The 16,220-nt window shown below is 41.4% G+C and overlaps 3 protein-coding genes across 4 annotated transcripts; 1 reads left to right on the forward strand and 2 right to left on the reverse strand.

Annotated features, from left to right (window-relative positions):
- Positions 1-174: 174 nt before the first annotated feature.
- Positions 175-5,148, reverse strand: FIO1 (methyltransferase). 2 transcript variants are annotated; one of them, XM_023698506.2, is made up of 8 exons: positions 4,839-5,148; positions 3,232-3,440; positions 2,671-3,124; positions 2,389-2,596; positions 2,188-2,295; positions 1,970-2,101; positions 1,796-1,865; positions 175-626 (listed from the first exon to the last, which is right to left on the reverse strand). In XM_023698506.2, the coding sequence occupies exons 1-8, from the start codon at positions 5,054-5,056 to the stop codon at positions 553-555; spliced, it is 1,473 nt and encodes a 490-aa protein (XP_023554274.2). In that variant the 5' UTR covers positions 5,057-5,148; the 3' UTR covers positions 175-552. The 2 variants fall into 2 exon arrangements, with proteins under 2 accessions (XP_023554274.2, XP_086973902.1); XM_087117776.1 differs by having other exon boundaries at positions 2,188-2,596.
- Positions 5,149-6,509: 1,361 nt separating this feature from the next.
- On the forward strand, positions 6,510-7,471 carry GRP2B (glycine-rich protein 2B). Its single transcript, XM_023698509.2, has one exon. It carries the CDS (start codon positions 6,586-6,588, stop codon positions 7,153-7,155), a length of 570 nt encoding a protein of 189 aa, XP_023554277.2. The 5' UTR covers positions 6,510-6,585; the 3' UTR covers positions 7,156-7,471.
- A 1,355-nt stretch (positions 7,472-8,826) lies between these two features.
- Positions 8,827-12,268, reverse strand: LOC111811184 (auxin transporter-like protein 2). The gene is made up of 8 exons (XM_023697939.2): positions 11,971-12,268; positions 11,715-11,900; positions 11,522-11,634; positions 11,251-11,434; positions 11,068-11,165; positions 9,803-10,010; positions 9,456-9,713; positions 8,827-9,227 (listed from the first exon to the last, which is right to left on the reverse strand). Exons 1-8 carry the CDS (start codon positions 12,136-12,138, stop codon positions 8,952-8,954), a joined length of 1,491 nt encoding a protein of 496 aa, XP_023553707.2. The 5' UTR covers positions 12,139-12,268; the 3' UTR covers positions 8,827-8,951.
- Between the last annotated feature and the right edge of the window lie 3,952 nt (positions 12,269-16,220).

The following is a 16,220-nucleotide window of genomic DNA, read 5'->3' on the forward strand; positions in this document are numbered from 1 at the left end:
GAGCTGATAGGTGAAGAGTATGACGAGGGGCTGACTTTGAAAAAATATCGACCGTTGTTCATGGGCTATGTATCGAAAACAAACTAGTAATAATACAATGGTAGTTTCAAGACGACGCAGGCGGGAGGGCAGAGGGTACAAAGTGAAACAAAGGGGCAGAAATGAGAGTGAGTGTAACAAAGAAACCGTAATTCTAGCAGAAATGTGGGTCGAGCCGATAGGCGAAGAGTACGACGAGGAGCTGACGTTCCTACTACAAAACCATGACTGTTCTAGCAGAAAACCAGAATTCAAGCTTTTCAAAAGATCAAAAAATAACTAGACTTGTTGGGTGTCACAAGGGCGGAGCTAAGAAGTTCATAAGAAGGATCAAAATTGTACCTGCTAACTTTTTATATAAACGATCTTTTAACTTACTCTCGTTTGCCCCGACCCTGCAAAGTGAGCAATACAAGTGTCGTGTTGTGCAGCTTCCACATAAATAGGATCGGTTTATAGGTTATACGACTGTGTCCTCGAGTTCTAAGGATTTGTTCGAGGCAGAAGTGTCTCCTATAACACCTTTTCTTTACAAGATTCAGCTTTCAGGAATTCCTCTAATCGGTGGAAAATCTGTGAGAATGAGCCTGCAAGGGATTATATATACCATGGTCATACTACTGTTTCATTGGATCACACATTAAATAATACAAAATCGCGTTTTGATTTCGGGCAGTTGGGTTTCATCTTGTAACTCTTGAGAATATAGTATTGAAAAAATTAGCAGAGTCGTTTTCTCTCTAATTCCTGATAACAATTCTTAGTTGTAATAGCCCAAGCCTACCGCTAGCAGATATTGTCCTCCTTGAGCTTTCTCTTCTGGACTTTCCCTTCTGGGCTTCCCCTAAAGATTTTAAAACGCGTTTGCTAGGGAGAGGTTTCCATATCCTTATAAGTAATGTTTCGTTCTCCTCTCCAACTAATGTGGGATCTCACAATCCACCCCCCTTGAGGGCCAGCGTCCTCGTTGGCACACCTTGCAGTGTCTGACTCGGATATCATTTGTCACAACCCAAACCCATCGCTAGCAAATACTGTCCTCTTTGGGCTTCCCCTCAAGGTTTTAAAATGTGTCTAGTAGGGAGAGGTTTCCATGTCCTTATAAGGAATGCTTCGTTCTCCTCTCCAACCAATGTGGGATCTCACAATCCACCCTCCTTGGGGGCCAGCGTCCTCGCTAGCACACCGCCTGGTGTCTGGCTCTGATACCATTTGTCACAGCCCAAGCCACCGCTAGCAGATATTGCCTTCTTTGGGTTTTCCCTTTTGGGCCTTTCCTCAATGTTTTAAAATGTGTCTATTAGGGAGAGGTTTCCACATGCTTATAAGTAATACTTCGTTCTCCTCTCCAACCAATGTGCGATCTCACATTAGTGTTGTGTAAGTGTACGATGAATTGGGAATATTAGTAGGGTATTAGTACGGGTATTGTGGCAATTAGCTAACGGTCTTGGTTATAAATAGAGGTATTCGGGAATCTAAAATCAGACATAGGTGGATTGTACGAGAGACACAGCCCTCTCGAAAGGCTATTCATATTATGCATTGCAATATAGTTTTATTTTTGTGTTTCGTGCGTTTTCCGTGTGTTCGAGATCCTAACATGTTGATCCTCGTGCAAATATTCGAGCCAAACGTGTGGAAGAGAGTATAAAATGAAAATAGACTCAAGATTAAATCTACACGAACCCAAGAGCTGGAGAAGTCCACAGAAACAATAATCAAAAGAAAGATCTAAGGCATGAGTGAGTAGTACCTGAAGAAGGACTACTCTTATGATGCAAGGAGCCTTTCACAAGCAGCGTGCCAGGGATCTGTTGAAAGACCTATAACAAAGAAAATTACCACAATAAAAAAGTATGGACCTAACTTCAACTCCTAAGCATTAGTGATGAAGCTGCATAACCACAAAATGACAAGCAGGAGATACCGAAACTCGAAAACACAGATCAGCTGAGGGTTGAGGCTCGGACATTTCGACAGCTACTCCACTGGCACCTTTGTCGACTTCATACGCCCCATTCTCGAGAATTTCTCGGCAGTGATCGTTAGATGCAGTAACCTACCAAAACATGTGTGGTAACAGAACTTGTAAGCATGATATCATCACTTGCAAAGATGAATGAGAAGCCAAGTGAACAACCATACATCTACTGTAAATGAAGAAGTGTTCAGTTTACAAGAAGCTCCACCGGCGCTAAGAAAACGTTCGACTGATTGCAGTATACTCGAGGCACTGACTTGTGGAAGGAGGCCCTGACAACAGAAAGATATCAAAACTGAGCTACATGGGAAAGATTTGATTGAAAGCCCAACATGAAGATTAAAAAAGCTCAAACTTTTGTCCACCTCGAGCATGAAAGACGAAACGCTCTTGTTAGTGACGTGCGGAGATATAATCTTCCGTGCTGCAGGCATAAAAGACCAAGCAAGTCCCCACCGGCAAGTTTGGCCTTGGACGAATTCTGTAGTCTTGACAACCGTCACTCCGACTTTCCAAAGTTTAGATATTAGGAAGCTGAGGTTTGATTTCTTCCCAATCATTGAAGTATACCACCTGCAAAGATCAATGAAGATAAGATTCCTAAAAGGAGTATTGAAGAATTAGAGGCCATTTTGCAGTAGAAATACCGGAAAGTTTGCTTCAAGACGATGCTGTCTTCGATCATACGACTGATAAATGCCCTCTCCCCGCCCGGACAAACCATCTCTTGTGGAGTTCCACCACAAGCAGTCTTTGGATTCAATCCCGCTTCATCCATACTCTCGAAAAAAGGAGGATTGCACATGCAAAAGTCAAACTCCTCACCATCTTTGACAACACCAAGAAGAATGGGAGGACCATGATATCGCTTCTCCGAGTGGATCGTCTCCTTTGACGAGGATGAGGGCAGGGATGGCCCTACTTCCCTACCGTCCATACCATTCATAATCTTGCATTCATTATCAACAGCTACATTACTACGTAATTCTGTCGTAAGACCGTCTAAGGTATCATCTACCTTTCTAATTTCAATAAGTTCAGAAACATGTGGATTACTTTTGACATTTCTTTCAGCCCACTCTAGCGCTACATCAGTCACATCTGCACAAAGTCGAGTGGAACCCAAAACCTGGTCATTGTTAAACATACAAATCAATGGATAACATAGAAATTTAAGAACAAAAGCAACGATATGGTAAGGAAGTCACCTGTCCCGACGAAACTCCACCCGAGAAGAGAGGCACCAAGAAGAGGGTAAATGCAATTTGCCCCCGTTCCTATGTCAAAACCTCTTACATTACTACCTCTATCGCTATTTGCCTTTGCAACAACATCAGATGACAAAAGATCTTCAAGCCAATGGATATAGTTTGATCTATTGGGTACTGTTGGGCAGAGCTGTCCATCAGGAATCCACCTGATATGTAAAAATCTATAAAGACATCCGAATTGGACAAAAAACAAAAAAACATTTTCATATTGTTGGTCCTCTTGATCATATTGACATGGATTTGGATTTTATTGATCCCACCACTAGGGAGTCTTACCTTGGCTAACTTAGGAATGATTATGGGTTTGTAAGCCATGAATACATCTCCATTGGTACGAGGCCTTTTAGGGAAGCCCAAAGCAAAGTCACGAGAGCTTATGCTCAAAGTGGACAATGTCATATCATTGTGGAGAGTCGTAGTTCTAACATGGTATCAGAGTCATGTCAATAGAATTCTCAAGTGTCGAACAAAGAAATTGCTAGCCTCAAAGTGTAGTTAAAAGTGACTCATGTGTCGAACAAAGGGTGTGCTTTGTTCGAGGGCTCCAGAGAATCGAGCCTCAATTAAGGGGAGGCTGTTCGAAGGCTACATAGACCTGAGGGGAGGCTCTATGGTGTACTTTGTTCGAGGGAAGGATTGTTGGGAGGGAGTCCAACATTGCCTAATTTAGGGAATGATCATGGATTTATAAATAAGGAATACATCTCCATTGGTATGAGGCCTTTTAGGGAAGCCCAAAACAAAGCCATGAGAGCTTATGCTCAAAGTGGACAATATCATACCATCGTGGAGAGTCGTAGTTTCTAACATGGTATCAGAGTCACGCCCTTAATTTAGCTATGTCAATAGAATCCTCAAGGATTGACCAAAGAAATTATAGTCAAAAGTGACTCATGTGTCACACAAAGGGAGTACTTTGTTTGAGGGCTCCAGAGAAAGAAGTTAAGTCTCGATTAAGGGGAGGCTATTCGAGAGCTACATAGACCTCAGGGGAGGGTCTATAGTGTACTTTGTTTAATGAGAGGATTGTTGGGAGGGAATGATCATGGGTTGATAAGTAAAGAATACATCTCCATTGGTACAAGGCTTTTTGGGGAAGCCCAAAACAAAGCCACGAGACCTTATGCTCAAAGTGGACAATATCATACCATTGTGGAGAGTCATCTCCATTGGTACAAGGCTTTTTGGGGAAGCCCAAAACAAAGCCACGAGACCTTATGCTCAAAGTGGACAATATCATACCATTGTGGAGAGTCGTGTTTCCTTACCTAGGATGGATGGCTAAATTGCATCTCATAATCACTTCAAAAGGGATAAAACTCGCCATTAATCCTATAAAATCCTAACAAAAAGTTAAATGCATCCAGAGGAAGCCAACCCCTTCTCTCCCCACTAAAATTTTCATCAGAGCCTTGCAATAATGGAAGTCAAAATTTAACTAAGCCCACAAGATCGAAGCAGAAAAGAGAACTAAAGAAAGCAAAACAGCACAATTCTCATATCGACAGAAACTCTAACCATCAGCTATGGGGAAGGAGTGATACCAGTGAAGGGCGTGGTCGTGGAGAAGCAAAACCCGTGTAAGTTCACGGGTGGCGTTGAAGTCGGTCCAGTCGATTCTGGGTCGGGGCTCAAGGAAGACGAAGGGTTGAAAGGAAGGGTATAGAGAGGCTAAGAGAGCAAAATCTGGGGGATTTTCAGCGTATTTGTTTCTTGGATGGATTGTGGCTGCCTCTCTCGTCTTCCTCTTCTTTCTCGTCATCGCCTAATTTCGCAGCCTCAGCCTCAGGGCTCTGTGTCTTGTTGTTCGGTGTTCGCTCCTACGCTGTTGCAGGGAACCACCAAACCCTTGGTTAAATCTGCCTAAATTTTTACTTAGTGACTCGAGTAATCCTAAATTATTCTACGTTCTAACTCAACTCAAAAGGTTGAGTTGGGTTACCGAGTATATATTTCAAATTTTTTTTTAATTTTATATTGATTGGGTGGGTGCCGGGAGTGGGAAGGGGAACAGTGTACGGCTAGCTATAAGTGATGTAGGCGTGTAGTAGCTAGCAACAAGTAAAATTAGAAGCAACCATGCAATGTGGTGGCTAAGGGATAACAAGAGTAGCGTGGTGAGCTAACGGTGTGGTGTGTGCGATTGCGAGGGATTGTGCGATGTGGGTGACTACAATAAGTGGTGCAACTACGATATGCTATGGACTTGTTAGGTGTGTGGTGTGGCAGCTCCAACCGAGAGCAAGAACGGCATGGCAAGCGAGCAGTATAGTTGTGTGTGACTACGATAGGCGGTGTGGTGTGTGATGTGGTAGATGCACCCATGTCTGTTCGGGTTGACCTTTTTTTTTCCTTGAACTCGAAAATCGAATCGGTTCAATTATAGAAAAATAACTCAACTCAACAAATGATTCACTCTCTTCGAGGCTAGAGTTCTCACTAGTGCACCGCCTAAAATCTACAATCCATTCCGGTTGAGCCAAGCGTTCTCGTTGGTGCACTGCAAAAAACGTGGCTTTGATACAATTTGTAACAGTCTAATCCTATCTCTAGTAGATATTGTCATCTTTAGGTTTTTCCTTCCGAACTTCCCCTCAAAGTGATGTGTTCCATACTCTTATAAATAATGATTTGTTCCCCTCTCGAACCGATGTGAGATCTCACAATTTTAACGTTCCATTACGTTTAATAAAATTGTTGAAGTGAATAAAAGAAAACAATGTCCTCGGGTAACGCTGAACCTCAGAGAATTTGAATTACTTAAAGGTAACGTTCCACTTCAAGAAGCTAGAGGGCAACTTGAGTCGTGGCTCCCATATCTTTAATTTCGACAAACTCGTTCGAGATGGTCCCCACAGGCTTTGATCTCACACGTTAAAAAAACATCTCGAGGTCGACCCATTTTAGGTCAAATCACAAATAATAATAAAATATTCCAAAAAAACGGTAAAGAAAATAATTTAGGGATGAATTCCCAAAAGTACCCTTGGCCGTTCAGACTTCCGTCGCAAATCCCACGGTGAAATGCTCCGTTCCAAAGAAGAGAAGAGGAAGATCCCTGGCCGTCAGATCTCGTCGGAAACCGCCCGCGTCGTTGAGAATCGGACGGTCAGAATCGAAGAATCTGACCCCACAAAATCTTAAATGGAAAATTACGTCGTTTACGGATGACGGGGCGGTCTTCCCGTTTCCAAGCTTTTCGATTATATATATATATAAAACCCATTTCATCTAGAGAGAAATTTGGGTTATTAGGGTTTTGCAATTGTTGGGTCTGAGAGAGATCGAGAAATGAGCGAGAGGGTCAGTGGAAAAGTGAAGTGGTTCAGTGACCAGAAGGGCTATGGCTTCATTTCTCCCAACGAGGGAGGCGAAGATCTTTTCGTTCATCAGTCCTCCATTAGATCCGACGGTTTTCGGAGCCTCGGCGTCGGTGAGGATGTTGAGTTTCTGATCGAGCCTGAAGCCGATGGCCGTTGCAAGGCCGTTGATGTCACTGGCCCTGGAGAATCTTCTGTGCAGGGAAGTCGCGGTGGTGGCGGCGGCGGCGGCGGCGGTGAAAGGGGGGGTCGAGGTGGTGGATATGGGTTTAATGGCGGAGGCGGAGGCGGAGGCGGCCGAGGTGGGTACGGCCGTGGAGGCGGAGGGTATGGTGGAGGCTATGGAGGAGGAGGCGGCGGGGGTGGTTGTTTTAAGTGTGGTGAAACTGGGCATATGGCGAGAGACTGCTACCAGGGTGGATCTCAAGGTGGTGGAGATAGGTACGGAGGCGGCGGCGGCGGTGGCGGTGGCGGTGGAAACTGCTATAGCTGTGGTGAATCTGGGCATTTCGCTAGAGATTGTCAAAGCAGTGGCCGTTGATCGCTTAAATTGCTGACTATAACAACAAGGCGAGGCGATTTACTTTTGTTTGCTCGAATCTGGGGGTGTTTTGTTCGATTTTCCTTTACGTTTGTAAGGTTTGATTAGCTTTTATCACGGATTACCATTAGTTTAGTATCTGTTTACTGTCTTTTGGGTATTGAATGATGTTCGTTTCATGGATTTTAGGGGTATTTTATCAGCGATCCTTAGACAAATAGATGATCAATGGGAGGATGAACGTTCCTTGATTCTCTGTTTCTTGAACTGTTGATAGAACTATTTCGTATACAATGCCTTCTTGATTTTGGATGAATGGTTGAATGATCCATATCTGATATCTCTTTTCCATTTCATCTTGATTGACAAATAACTCTTTGATTGATTCAATGCAATGGGGACTCTGCTTTTATCTGCTTTATTTTTTTCCTATGCAATTATTGATGGAATGAACAGAGACTGAGAAAGGGAAATGCAGGCTGTAAAGAAGTAAAGTGGTTTCACTTTTGTGGAAGAGCTGTGTGTTCATTGATTGAGATGTTTTTCCTAATTGTGATAATAAGTGAATAGTGATTGCAAACTCGTCTGTTTCCATTACTGTTCACTAAATGCCCTTTAAACTGTTTATAGTAGTGTTCTTTATTATGCAAGATTCCATTACTTCTGGTTATGGGTTTGAATGGATTCTCAATATCATCTTGTTGATGGGAGAATAAAAGGGAATTGCTTCATTTTTGTTACAAGAGTCACATGCTTCTTGAATCTCGTGAGTCTCCTCATGAGATCTCGGTTGGAGAGGGGAACGAAACATTCTTTGGGTGTGGAAACCTCTCCCTAGCATATGCATTTTAAAATCATGAGGGGGTTGGAGAGGGGAACGAAACATTTCTTATAAGAGTGTGGAAACCTCTTTTTAGCATATGCGTTTTAAAATTGTGAGGGTGACGGTGATACCTAACGGGCCAAAATGGACAATGTTTACTAGCGGTAGGGATAGTATCAGATCTCGACACCAGGCAGTGTGCTAGCGAGGACGCTAGGCTCCAAAGGGGATGGATTGTGAGATCCCACATTGGTTGGAGAGGGGAATAGACACGGGGTGGTGTGCTTGCAAGGACACTAAGCCCTCGGAGGTGTAATGTGATCCCACATTGGTTGGAAAGTGGAACAAACATTGGGTGGTGTACGAGGATGCTAGGCCCCCAAGGGAATGTGGATTATAAGATTCCACATCGGTTAAGAAGGGAAACAAAGCATTCTTTGTAAGGGTGTGAAAACCTTTCTCTAGTAGGCGTGTTTTAAATCTGTGAGATTGACGACGATACATAACGTGCCAAAATGGATAACATCAATTAGGAGTGGGTTTGAATATTACACTCCCATGGACAGAGCAAGTTATTCCTTTCTGGTGTAAACATTGAAAGTTACCTACAGGTTACTGTGCAGCTGAGATTGTTCAAGAGTGTGCTTGCTAAATGCTTTTTTCTTCTCCTCTCTCACTTACTCAGCGATGCAGCCTTATTTTGAACACAATTCTATAAACCCATTTGATAACTTATGATTTCGGCCACTCTAACCAAAACTATGATCTACTTGGTGACTTGGGTGCAGGTAGGTTCTTAGCCTTTTCTTTTTTAGGTACCATTAAAGAAGAAGAGGCCCACGCCAAAGTAAAAAGAGACGGTGGATAATGATAGTGTACTATTTCGGATGAACAAGAGCCACATTTCCCCCCTAGGCTACAGTACAGTGCATAGAAAACACATCCCAATCATCCCTTAACCTCAACTATTTCATCAATGGCTACCAATATGGTGGACGTGGTGCTGATGCAGCTGCGGTGGTGCAGCTGTGACGTTGTGCGACGAGGGTGGGAGAGAGGTTGTCTGTGGCATGCATTGGTAACACTTAGTGAAAAGCCCGAATGAGTTGATTTGATGTATGAAATTGGTCACGCTAGCCCACCCGCCAAACCCGAACCCAACGACCAACACCCAAACCACCACGAATGCATTGATCACGTAGGCTCCGACCCATCTTCCGGTGAACTTAGGCGGTTGCTCCACCGCATTCTGCAGCAACAAAGTTAAAAACCATCAAAAAACAGATATCTTTTGCAGAATCTCGTGCCTTTTTTTTTTTTTTTTCCCCAACTTTTCTAGGAGAGGGCAATTCCAAAGACAGTATCTTTTTTAAACTACTAAGACAGAGACATGGGAGACTGAGCCGCTTGTCTGCTAGACTGTGACAGCACGTTACCAAAACATGGAGAGAAAGAGAAACATTCCAGTGCGGCGTACCTCACGGGAAGCAGGTGATCGGAAGGTGAACATGTGAGCTAAAGCAGGGATGATGTAGACTGTGAAGCTAACAAGGAGAGATCCAACGGTGGAGTTGATAGGGCCAAAGAAAGGGAAGATTATAGCCAAAAACCAGATGGGAATGACCACAGGCAATCTCGCAGCTGCCCTTTTGCACAAGCTCTTGCATTCGTGCATTCCAATGGCTTTCTCCCACACAAAGTACAGAGGAGTGCAAGCAAATCCAAATGTGATGAACTGCAAGAATTACAAAGAAATCAGCCTTATTTTGATGTTATAGAACAAAAGATGTGTGTTAAGTAAAGGAAATGGTGATATGATTATGCCTGGTGGATGAGCATTAAGATAACTGCCATGTCTCTGAGGGGTGTTCTTGGGAGAAGTGAGAAGGCATTTGAGTGATTAAGAAGCATGTCTCCAAATGCCCAATACACGGCGGCTGCTGATGGGAGTGTCAGTGTTAGCACATACACTGTGGCCACCAAGTAAATTGCCTTGAATTTCTGTGGCTTCCACATTGCATGCATGATTTCCCTGCATTTTTCCACCAACCAAACACCTTTTCTTTAGCTAATTGCATTGAATACCTCAATGAGACTTTTTCATTTTTAAAATACGTATGCTAGGAAGAGGTTTTACACCCTTATAAAGAATATTTCGTTCCTCTATAAGTGATTTGGAATCTCACAATGCACTCCCTTCGAGGCCCAGCGTCTTTGTTAACACTCGTTTCCCTTTCCAAAAGATGTGAGACCCCCTAGTCCACCCCCATTCGAGGCTCAGCGTCTTTGCTGGCACATCACCCGGTGTCCACCCCTTCGAGATTCAATACACCCCCTTCAGGGCCCAGTGTCCTTGCTAGCACTCGTTTCCCTTTCCAAATGATGTAGGACCCCCCAATCCACCCTCATTTGAGGCTCAGCGTCTTCGCTGGCACACCACCTAGTGTCCACCCCCTTCGAGGCCCAGTGTCCTCGCTGTCATTTGTTTCTCTTTCCAAACGATGTGGGACCCCATAGTCCACCCTCAATCGAGGCCTAGCATCCTTGATGGCACACCGCCTAGTGTCCACCCCCTTCAAAGTTCAGCCTCCTCAAAGGCACATCAACCGATATCTGTCTCTGATACCGTTTGTAACCGCCCAAGCCCACTACTAGTAGATATTGTCTTCTTTGGGCTCTCCCTTTCGAGTTTTCTCTCAAAGTTTTTAAAACGTGTTTGCTAGAGAGAAGTTTCCACACCCATATAAAGAATGTTTCGTTACACTCTCAAACGAATCTAGGATGTCATAGGAGAAAGGCCATGGAGAGAGAGACAAACTAAGAAACAAAAAGGGTTTTCCCCCATGAAAAGATGACATCTTTTATACTCTCTCTCAGCTGATAAAGGACAACTCAATTCAAAAAGTATATCTACAATTCCAAATATTAATTCATAAAGGAGGCAAGATGAATACTGCTACACAGATGGGTGTAAAGACAAAGTTACAAAGACACCATCAACCAAGACGTTCATAGATGCCACCAAACAATGGAGTTTTGAAGACAACAACAAAACATTCACAACATAAAAGACCACGACATTGTCTTACACTGTAACAGCATGCCCACCAAATGTGTAAAGAATGTTAGTAGCTCCAGTGAAGTAAAGAACCAGCTTGGTCGGACCAGAGTGCTTAACTCCTTCCACCTACAAATCCATCATCAAACCTTAAACAACAAAGAATCTCCATTACCACGCCCAATGGAGCTTAGTTTAGTGCAATATTTGATACCTGTCCATGGAGGATCGAGGCAATGGTGAGGTACCAAGCTGTGTAAGTGGTCATCAACAGACCCAGAAAAGACCAAATTCTATAGTTTCTAAAGGAAGGAACAAAGACAGTGGTGGCACAACAAGCTCCAAAGATATATGTCCAAGTTCTCTTGTCTAGGTTGTCATTTATGTAATAGATATTACTGCAAACCAAACAATCCCAAGCTTAAGATGAACCAAAAACAAGCAAACAAACAAGAACAAACACTAAAAGAACCAATTCATGATACCTTGCACAAGCTATTAATTGAATCACAGATCCAAACAGAAGGAATGTGCAATTAAATGCCAAACCCATGTTTCTCCAATGTTTCCCAAGCAACCCATCAAGAACTTCAAACCACTGAAGAACATTACAAAAACAAGCAACCCCATGAGAAATCAAGCCATCTAAAAGGGTTCAAAAGGGTTGAGTTTATGAACCTGAATGACATGGTTTCTGAAATCGGTTTTTTCCCTTTCTTTTCTTGTTCTGTATTCGATATAGAGGGCGCTAATCAAATACGCCGTCCAGCTACCAAGCAAGCCATAGAAGATTTGAAACAGCACGCCAGAGAGCATTCCCAGTTGGGAAAATGAATAGGGTAAAGTGAGCAGAACTTGAGCGACCTGTGATTTGGAGGCGGAATGATCAAACCCCAGAAGCTCAATGGGGGCTAAATCGAAGAGGGATATATACCTGATTTGAAGCGCAGCTAAACCAGGCGTCGTAAACGGAACCGCCATGCCAGAAGAGTGTGGAGAGCTTGGTTTTGGCGTTGGAATGGTTGCCGTCGGCCTCCATTTCGACATAGTTTCCGGCGATCACTGTTTCCATGACTTTATCAGTTGTTGTTGTGGTAGCCATTTTGCTCTGTTGGTGTAAATTGTGAGTGTAATGGTGGGAATGTGAAGTGGGTATTGGGTGAAGAAGATGGATCACTGAAGGGGCAGGGTTTAGAGCTGTGTGGATATATATATACACTACATAAAGGTAGCATGTGGGCTCTCCAAGAGTGGGGAAAAGAGTGTGTTTTCAAACTTCGAGAGGAATTTTGGAGACCCTTCTAATAAATTAAGCTCTACCGACATGGGGTCTTACTCTCGTTTGAATATGAGTTCGTTGGAGGAAAAGTTCAAGTTCACCGTTAGTAGACGCCGTTTTCTTTACACTTTTCTTTTTGGGTTTTATCTCAAGATTTCAAAAAACTTCTATTGGGTAGAGGTTTCCACACTTTTCCCCTCTTCAACCGACGTCGGATCTCACAATCCATCTCTTTTGGGGCTCAACGTCCTCGTTGGTATACCGCTTGGTGTCTAACTCTGATACCATTTGTAACAGCTCAAGCCCACTGCTAGTAAATATTTCATCTTTAGACTACACTTCTGGGCTTCCTCTCAATGTTTTAAAACACGTATGTCAGGGAGAAGTTTCCACATCTTAGTAAGAAATTTTTCATTCATCTCTCCAACCGATGTGGGATCTCACAGTTAATGTGGCAATAACGTGGAAGCAACCAAGACGCTTACTTGGATTAAGTGTAATAGAACGACACTCACTATGTCAAATTAGTATACAGTAGAGTGTCAGTGTACATCATACACATCTTTTTCATGCTCTACATCTATACTCAGATTAACAATAGGTCGATAGATTTTTCGATCCAATAAATGGCGACAAAGATGCATAACGATATGAAAAATTTGTATTCCCACTTTGAACGTTGTGAGTATCGAAGGAATTTATCAAAATTTGAGGGACTTTAAGTGTTATTAAGTAAAAATGTAGGGATTAAAACAAAATAAGAGTGGGGTTTATATTATTAAATTCGACCTCGATTTTCGTTATCACTAAAATGTAACCCTTTACTATTTCAAAGCAAAGCTCTTAGTGAGTTATATTGGATCGAGTAGAGACATTTTTTTTTTTTAATATAACTTAATTCTTTCTATTATAAATTTTATATAATCAACCAATTATTTCATTATTCAATTTCAATATATATTTTAAAAAATTACCATTTAAATAATTAAAATATATGAATTCACACAGTTCCTATTTGTCTTCGGAATTTCTGATTATTCAGAACTTAATCCAATCCTATGTACAGGTCAATCTAATCTCACAGATCCTGCTATTTTCCACGATAATTCTGATTTATTAGCAAACAGGCGAAAAAATGGATTCACCATTCAATTTGAATCACTTCGAGAACGAAAAAAGAACTATATATATATATATATATATATATATATATATATATATACTAAAATTTATATTCAACTCAATCTAATTTTTTTGGACACAGCCAAAACGTCTGAAATTTAAAACCATGTGCTAAACTAAAAAAATAGATATGTTCAGATTGACAACGTAAAACTAATAAACTCGACGATTAAATATAAAAGTTCATATTTTATATATATATATAATTTATTAGAATAATACCTTAGACAAAGACAAAAAGAAAAGATCATATAAGAAAAAGGGAGAAATAAAATATTTATAAAAATTATTATTATTTTTGCTTAGGAGAGACCACATGATTGCGAACCAAATTCACTTTTCTCACATGCCCCTCTTTATTTTTTTCTTGCCCCCCAACCCCACAAAAGTAATTTAAAAAAAAAAAAAAAAAAAAAAAAAAAAAAACATATTGTAAGAACAAGAACATGGTGATTGGATGTTGGGAGACATTTTTGTTTTGTTCTCTAATCTTTGTCTTTTAAGTCGTTTGATTCTTAAATCACGTAAAAAAAACATCTATTAGATTCTAGTTTTTAAATTTGTATTTAATAGGTTAATCAGCCTTTGATTTTGTATGTCTAATAGAACTCTAAACTTTCTGTCTTGTTTCTGAGACTAAATTTCTTGTTTAATTAAGAACATTTTCGAACATGCAAAAACTAGATATACTCGTATGATGATCATAAATTCATTATAATAATTCACGGTCTTTTATTACTTTGAACTTTTATTATTTTATTTAAATGATTTTTTCGATATTCTCGTGAAAAAGGATTATTCCTTCCGAAAAGGGAAAAAAAATCATCTATTAATGATATTACACCATTTGTAGCTACATAAATAATTAATGTGAAGGAGTTTGAATTCTATTTTGGAGTGTTTTGAAAAGAAAAAAAAAAAAAAAAAAAAAAAAAAACTTGAAAGTGATTGGATTTGGATGAATTTGTTTTGGACACAAAAGAGATACTTTTTCATCTTTGCAAAGTATTATTGTCAAGCTATTATGAAACAAGAAAACAAGGAAGGATATTGGCATTGGGCATGCCCTAGCTATGTCCTCTAGGGTATGATCGTCCATTATTTCTTAATATGACGTGGGAGATCCCACATCGGTTAGAGAGGGGAACGGAGTATTCCTTATAAGGGTGTGGAAATTTCTCCTTAGAAGACGTGTTTTAAAACTCTGAGGCTGATGGGGATATATAACGAGCCAAAGGAGATAATATTTGTTAGCTGCGGGTTTGGGTTGTAAAAAATGGTAATAGAGCTAGTCACTGGATAGTGCGAGACACTGGTTAGAGTAGGGATAGACCCTCTCCATAGTAGACACCACTGGACAGTGCGAGACACTGGTCAGATTAGGGTTAGACCATCTCCATAGTAAACGCGTTTTAAAATCGTGAGATTGACAGTAATATGTAATGGGTCAAAGCGGACAATATTTGTTAGCGGTGGGTTTGGGTTGTTACGAATGGTAACAGAGCTAATCATCGGATAGTGCGAGGTACTAGTCAGAGTAGGGATAGACCCTCTCCATAGTAGACACCATTGGACAGTGCGAAACACTGGTTAGATTAGAGCTAGACCATCTCTATAGTAGACACGTTTTAAAATCGTGAGATTGACAGTAATATGTAATGGGTCAAAGCGAACAATATTTGTTAGTGGTGGGTTTGGGTTGTTACAAATGGTAACAGAGCTAGTCACCGGATAGTGCGAGACACTAGTTAGAGTAGGGATAGACCCTCTCCATAGTAGACACCACTGGACAGTGCGAGACACTGGTCAGATTAGGGTTAGACCATCTCCATAGTAAACGCGTTTTAAAATCGTGAGATTGACAGTAATATGTAATGGGTCAAAGCGGACAATATTTGTTAGCGGTGGGTTTGGGTTGTTACGAATGGTAACAGAGCTAATCATCGGATAGTGCGAGGTACTAGTCAGAGTAGGGATAGACCCTCTCCATAGTAGACACCATTGGACAGTGCGAAACACTGGTTAGATTAGAGCTAGACCATCTCTATAGTAGACACGTTTTAAAATCGTGAGATTGACAGTAATATGTAATGGGTCAAAGCGAACAATATTTGTTAGTGGTGGGTTTGGGTTGTTACAAATGGTAACAGAGCTAGTCACCGGATAGTGCGAGACACTAGTTAGAGTAGGGATAGACCCTCTCCATAGTAGACACCACTGGACAGTGCGAGACACTGGTCAGATTAGGGTTAGACCATCTCCATAGTAAACGCGTTTTAAAATCGTGAGATTGACAGTAATATGTAATGGGTCAAAGCGGACAATATTTGTTAGCGGTGGGTTTGGGTTGTTACGAATGGTAACAGAGCTAATCATCGGATAGTGCGAGGTACTAGTCAGAGTAGGGATAGACCCTCTCCATAGTAGACACCATTGGACAGTGCGAAACACTGGTTAGATTAGAGCTAGACCATCTCTATAGTAGACACGTTTTAAAATCGTGAGATTGACAGTAATATGTAATGGGTCAAAGCGAACAATATTTGTTAGTGGTGGGTTTGGGTTGTTACAAATGGTAACAGAGCTAGTCACCGGATAGTGCGAGACACTAGTTAGAGTAGGGATAGACCCTCTCCATAGTAGACACCACTGGACAGTGCGAGACACTGGTCAGATTAGGGTTAGACCATCTCCATAGTAAACGCGTTTTAAAATCGTGAGAT

The sequence above is a fragment of the Cucurbita pepo genome, chromosome 15 (genome assembly GCF_057944985.1).
Source record: "Cucurbita pepo subsp. pepo isolate OVF chromosome 15, ASM5794498v1, whole genome shotgun sequence".
NCBI lineage: Eukaryota > Viridiplantae > Streptophyta > Magnoliopsida > Cucurbitales > Cucurbitaceae > Cucurbita > Cucurbita pepo.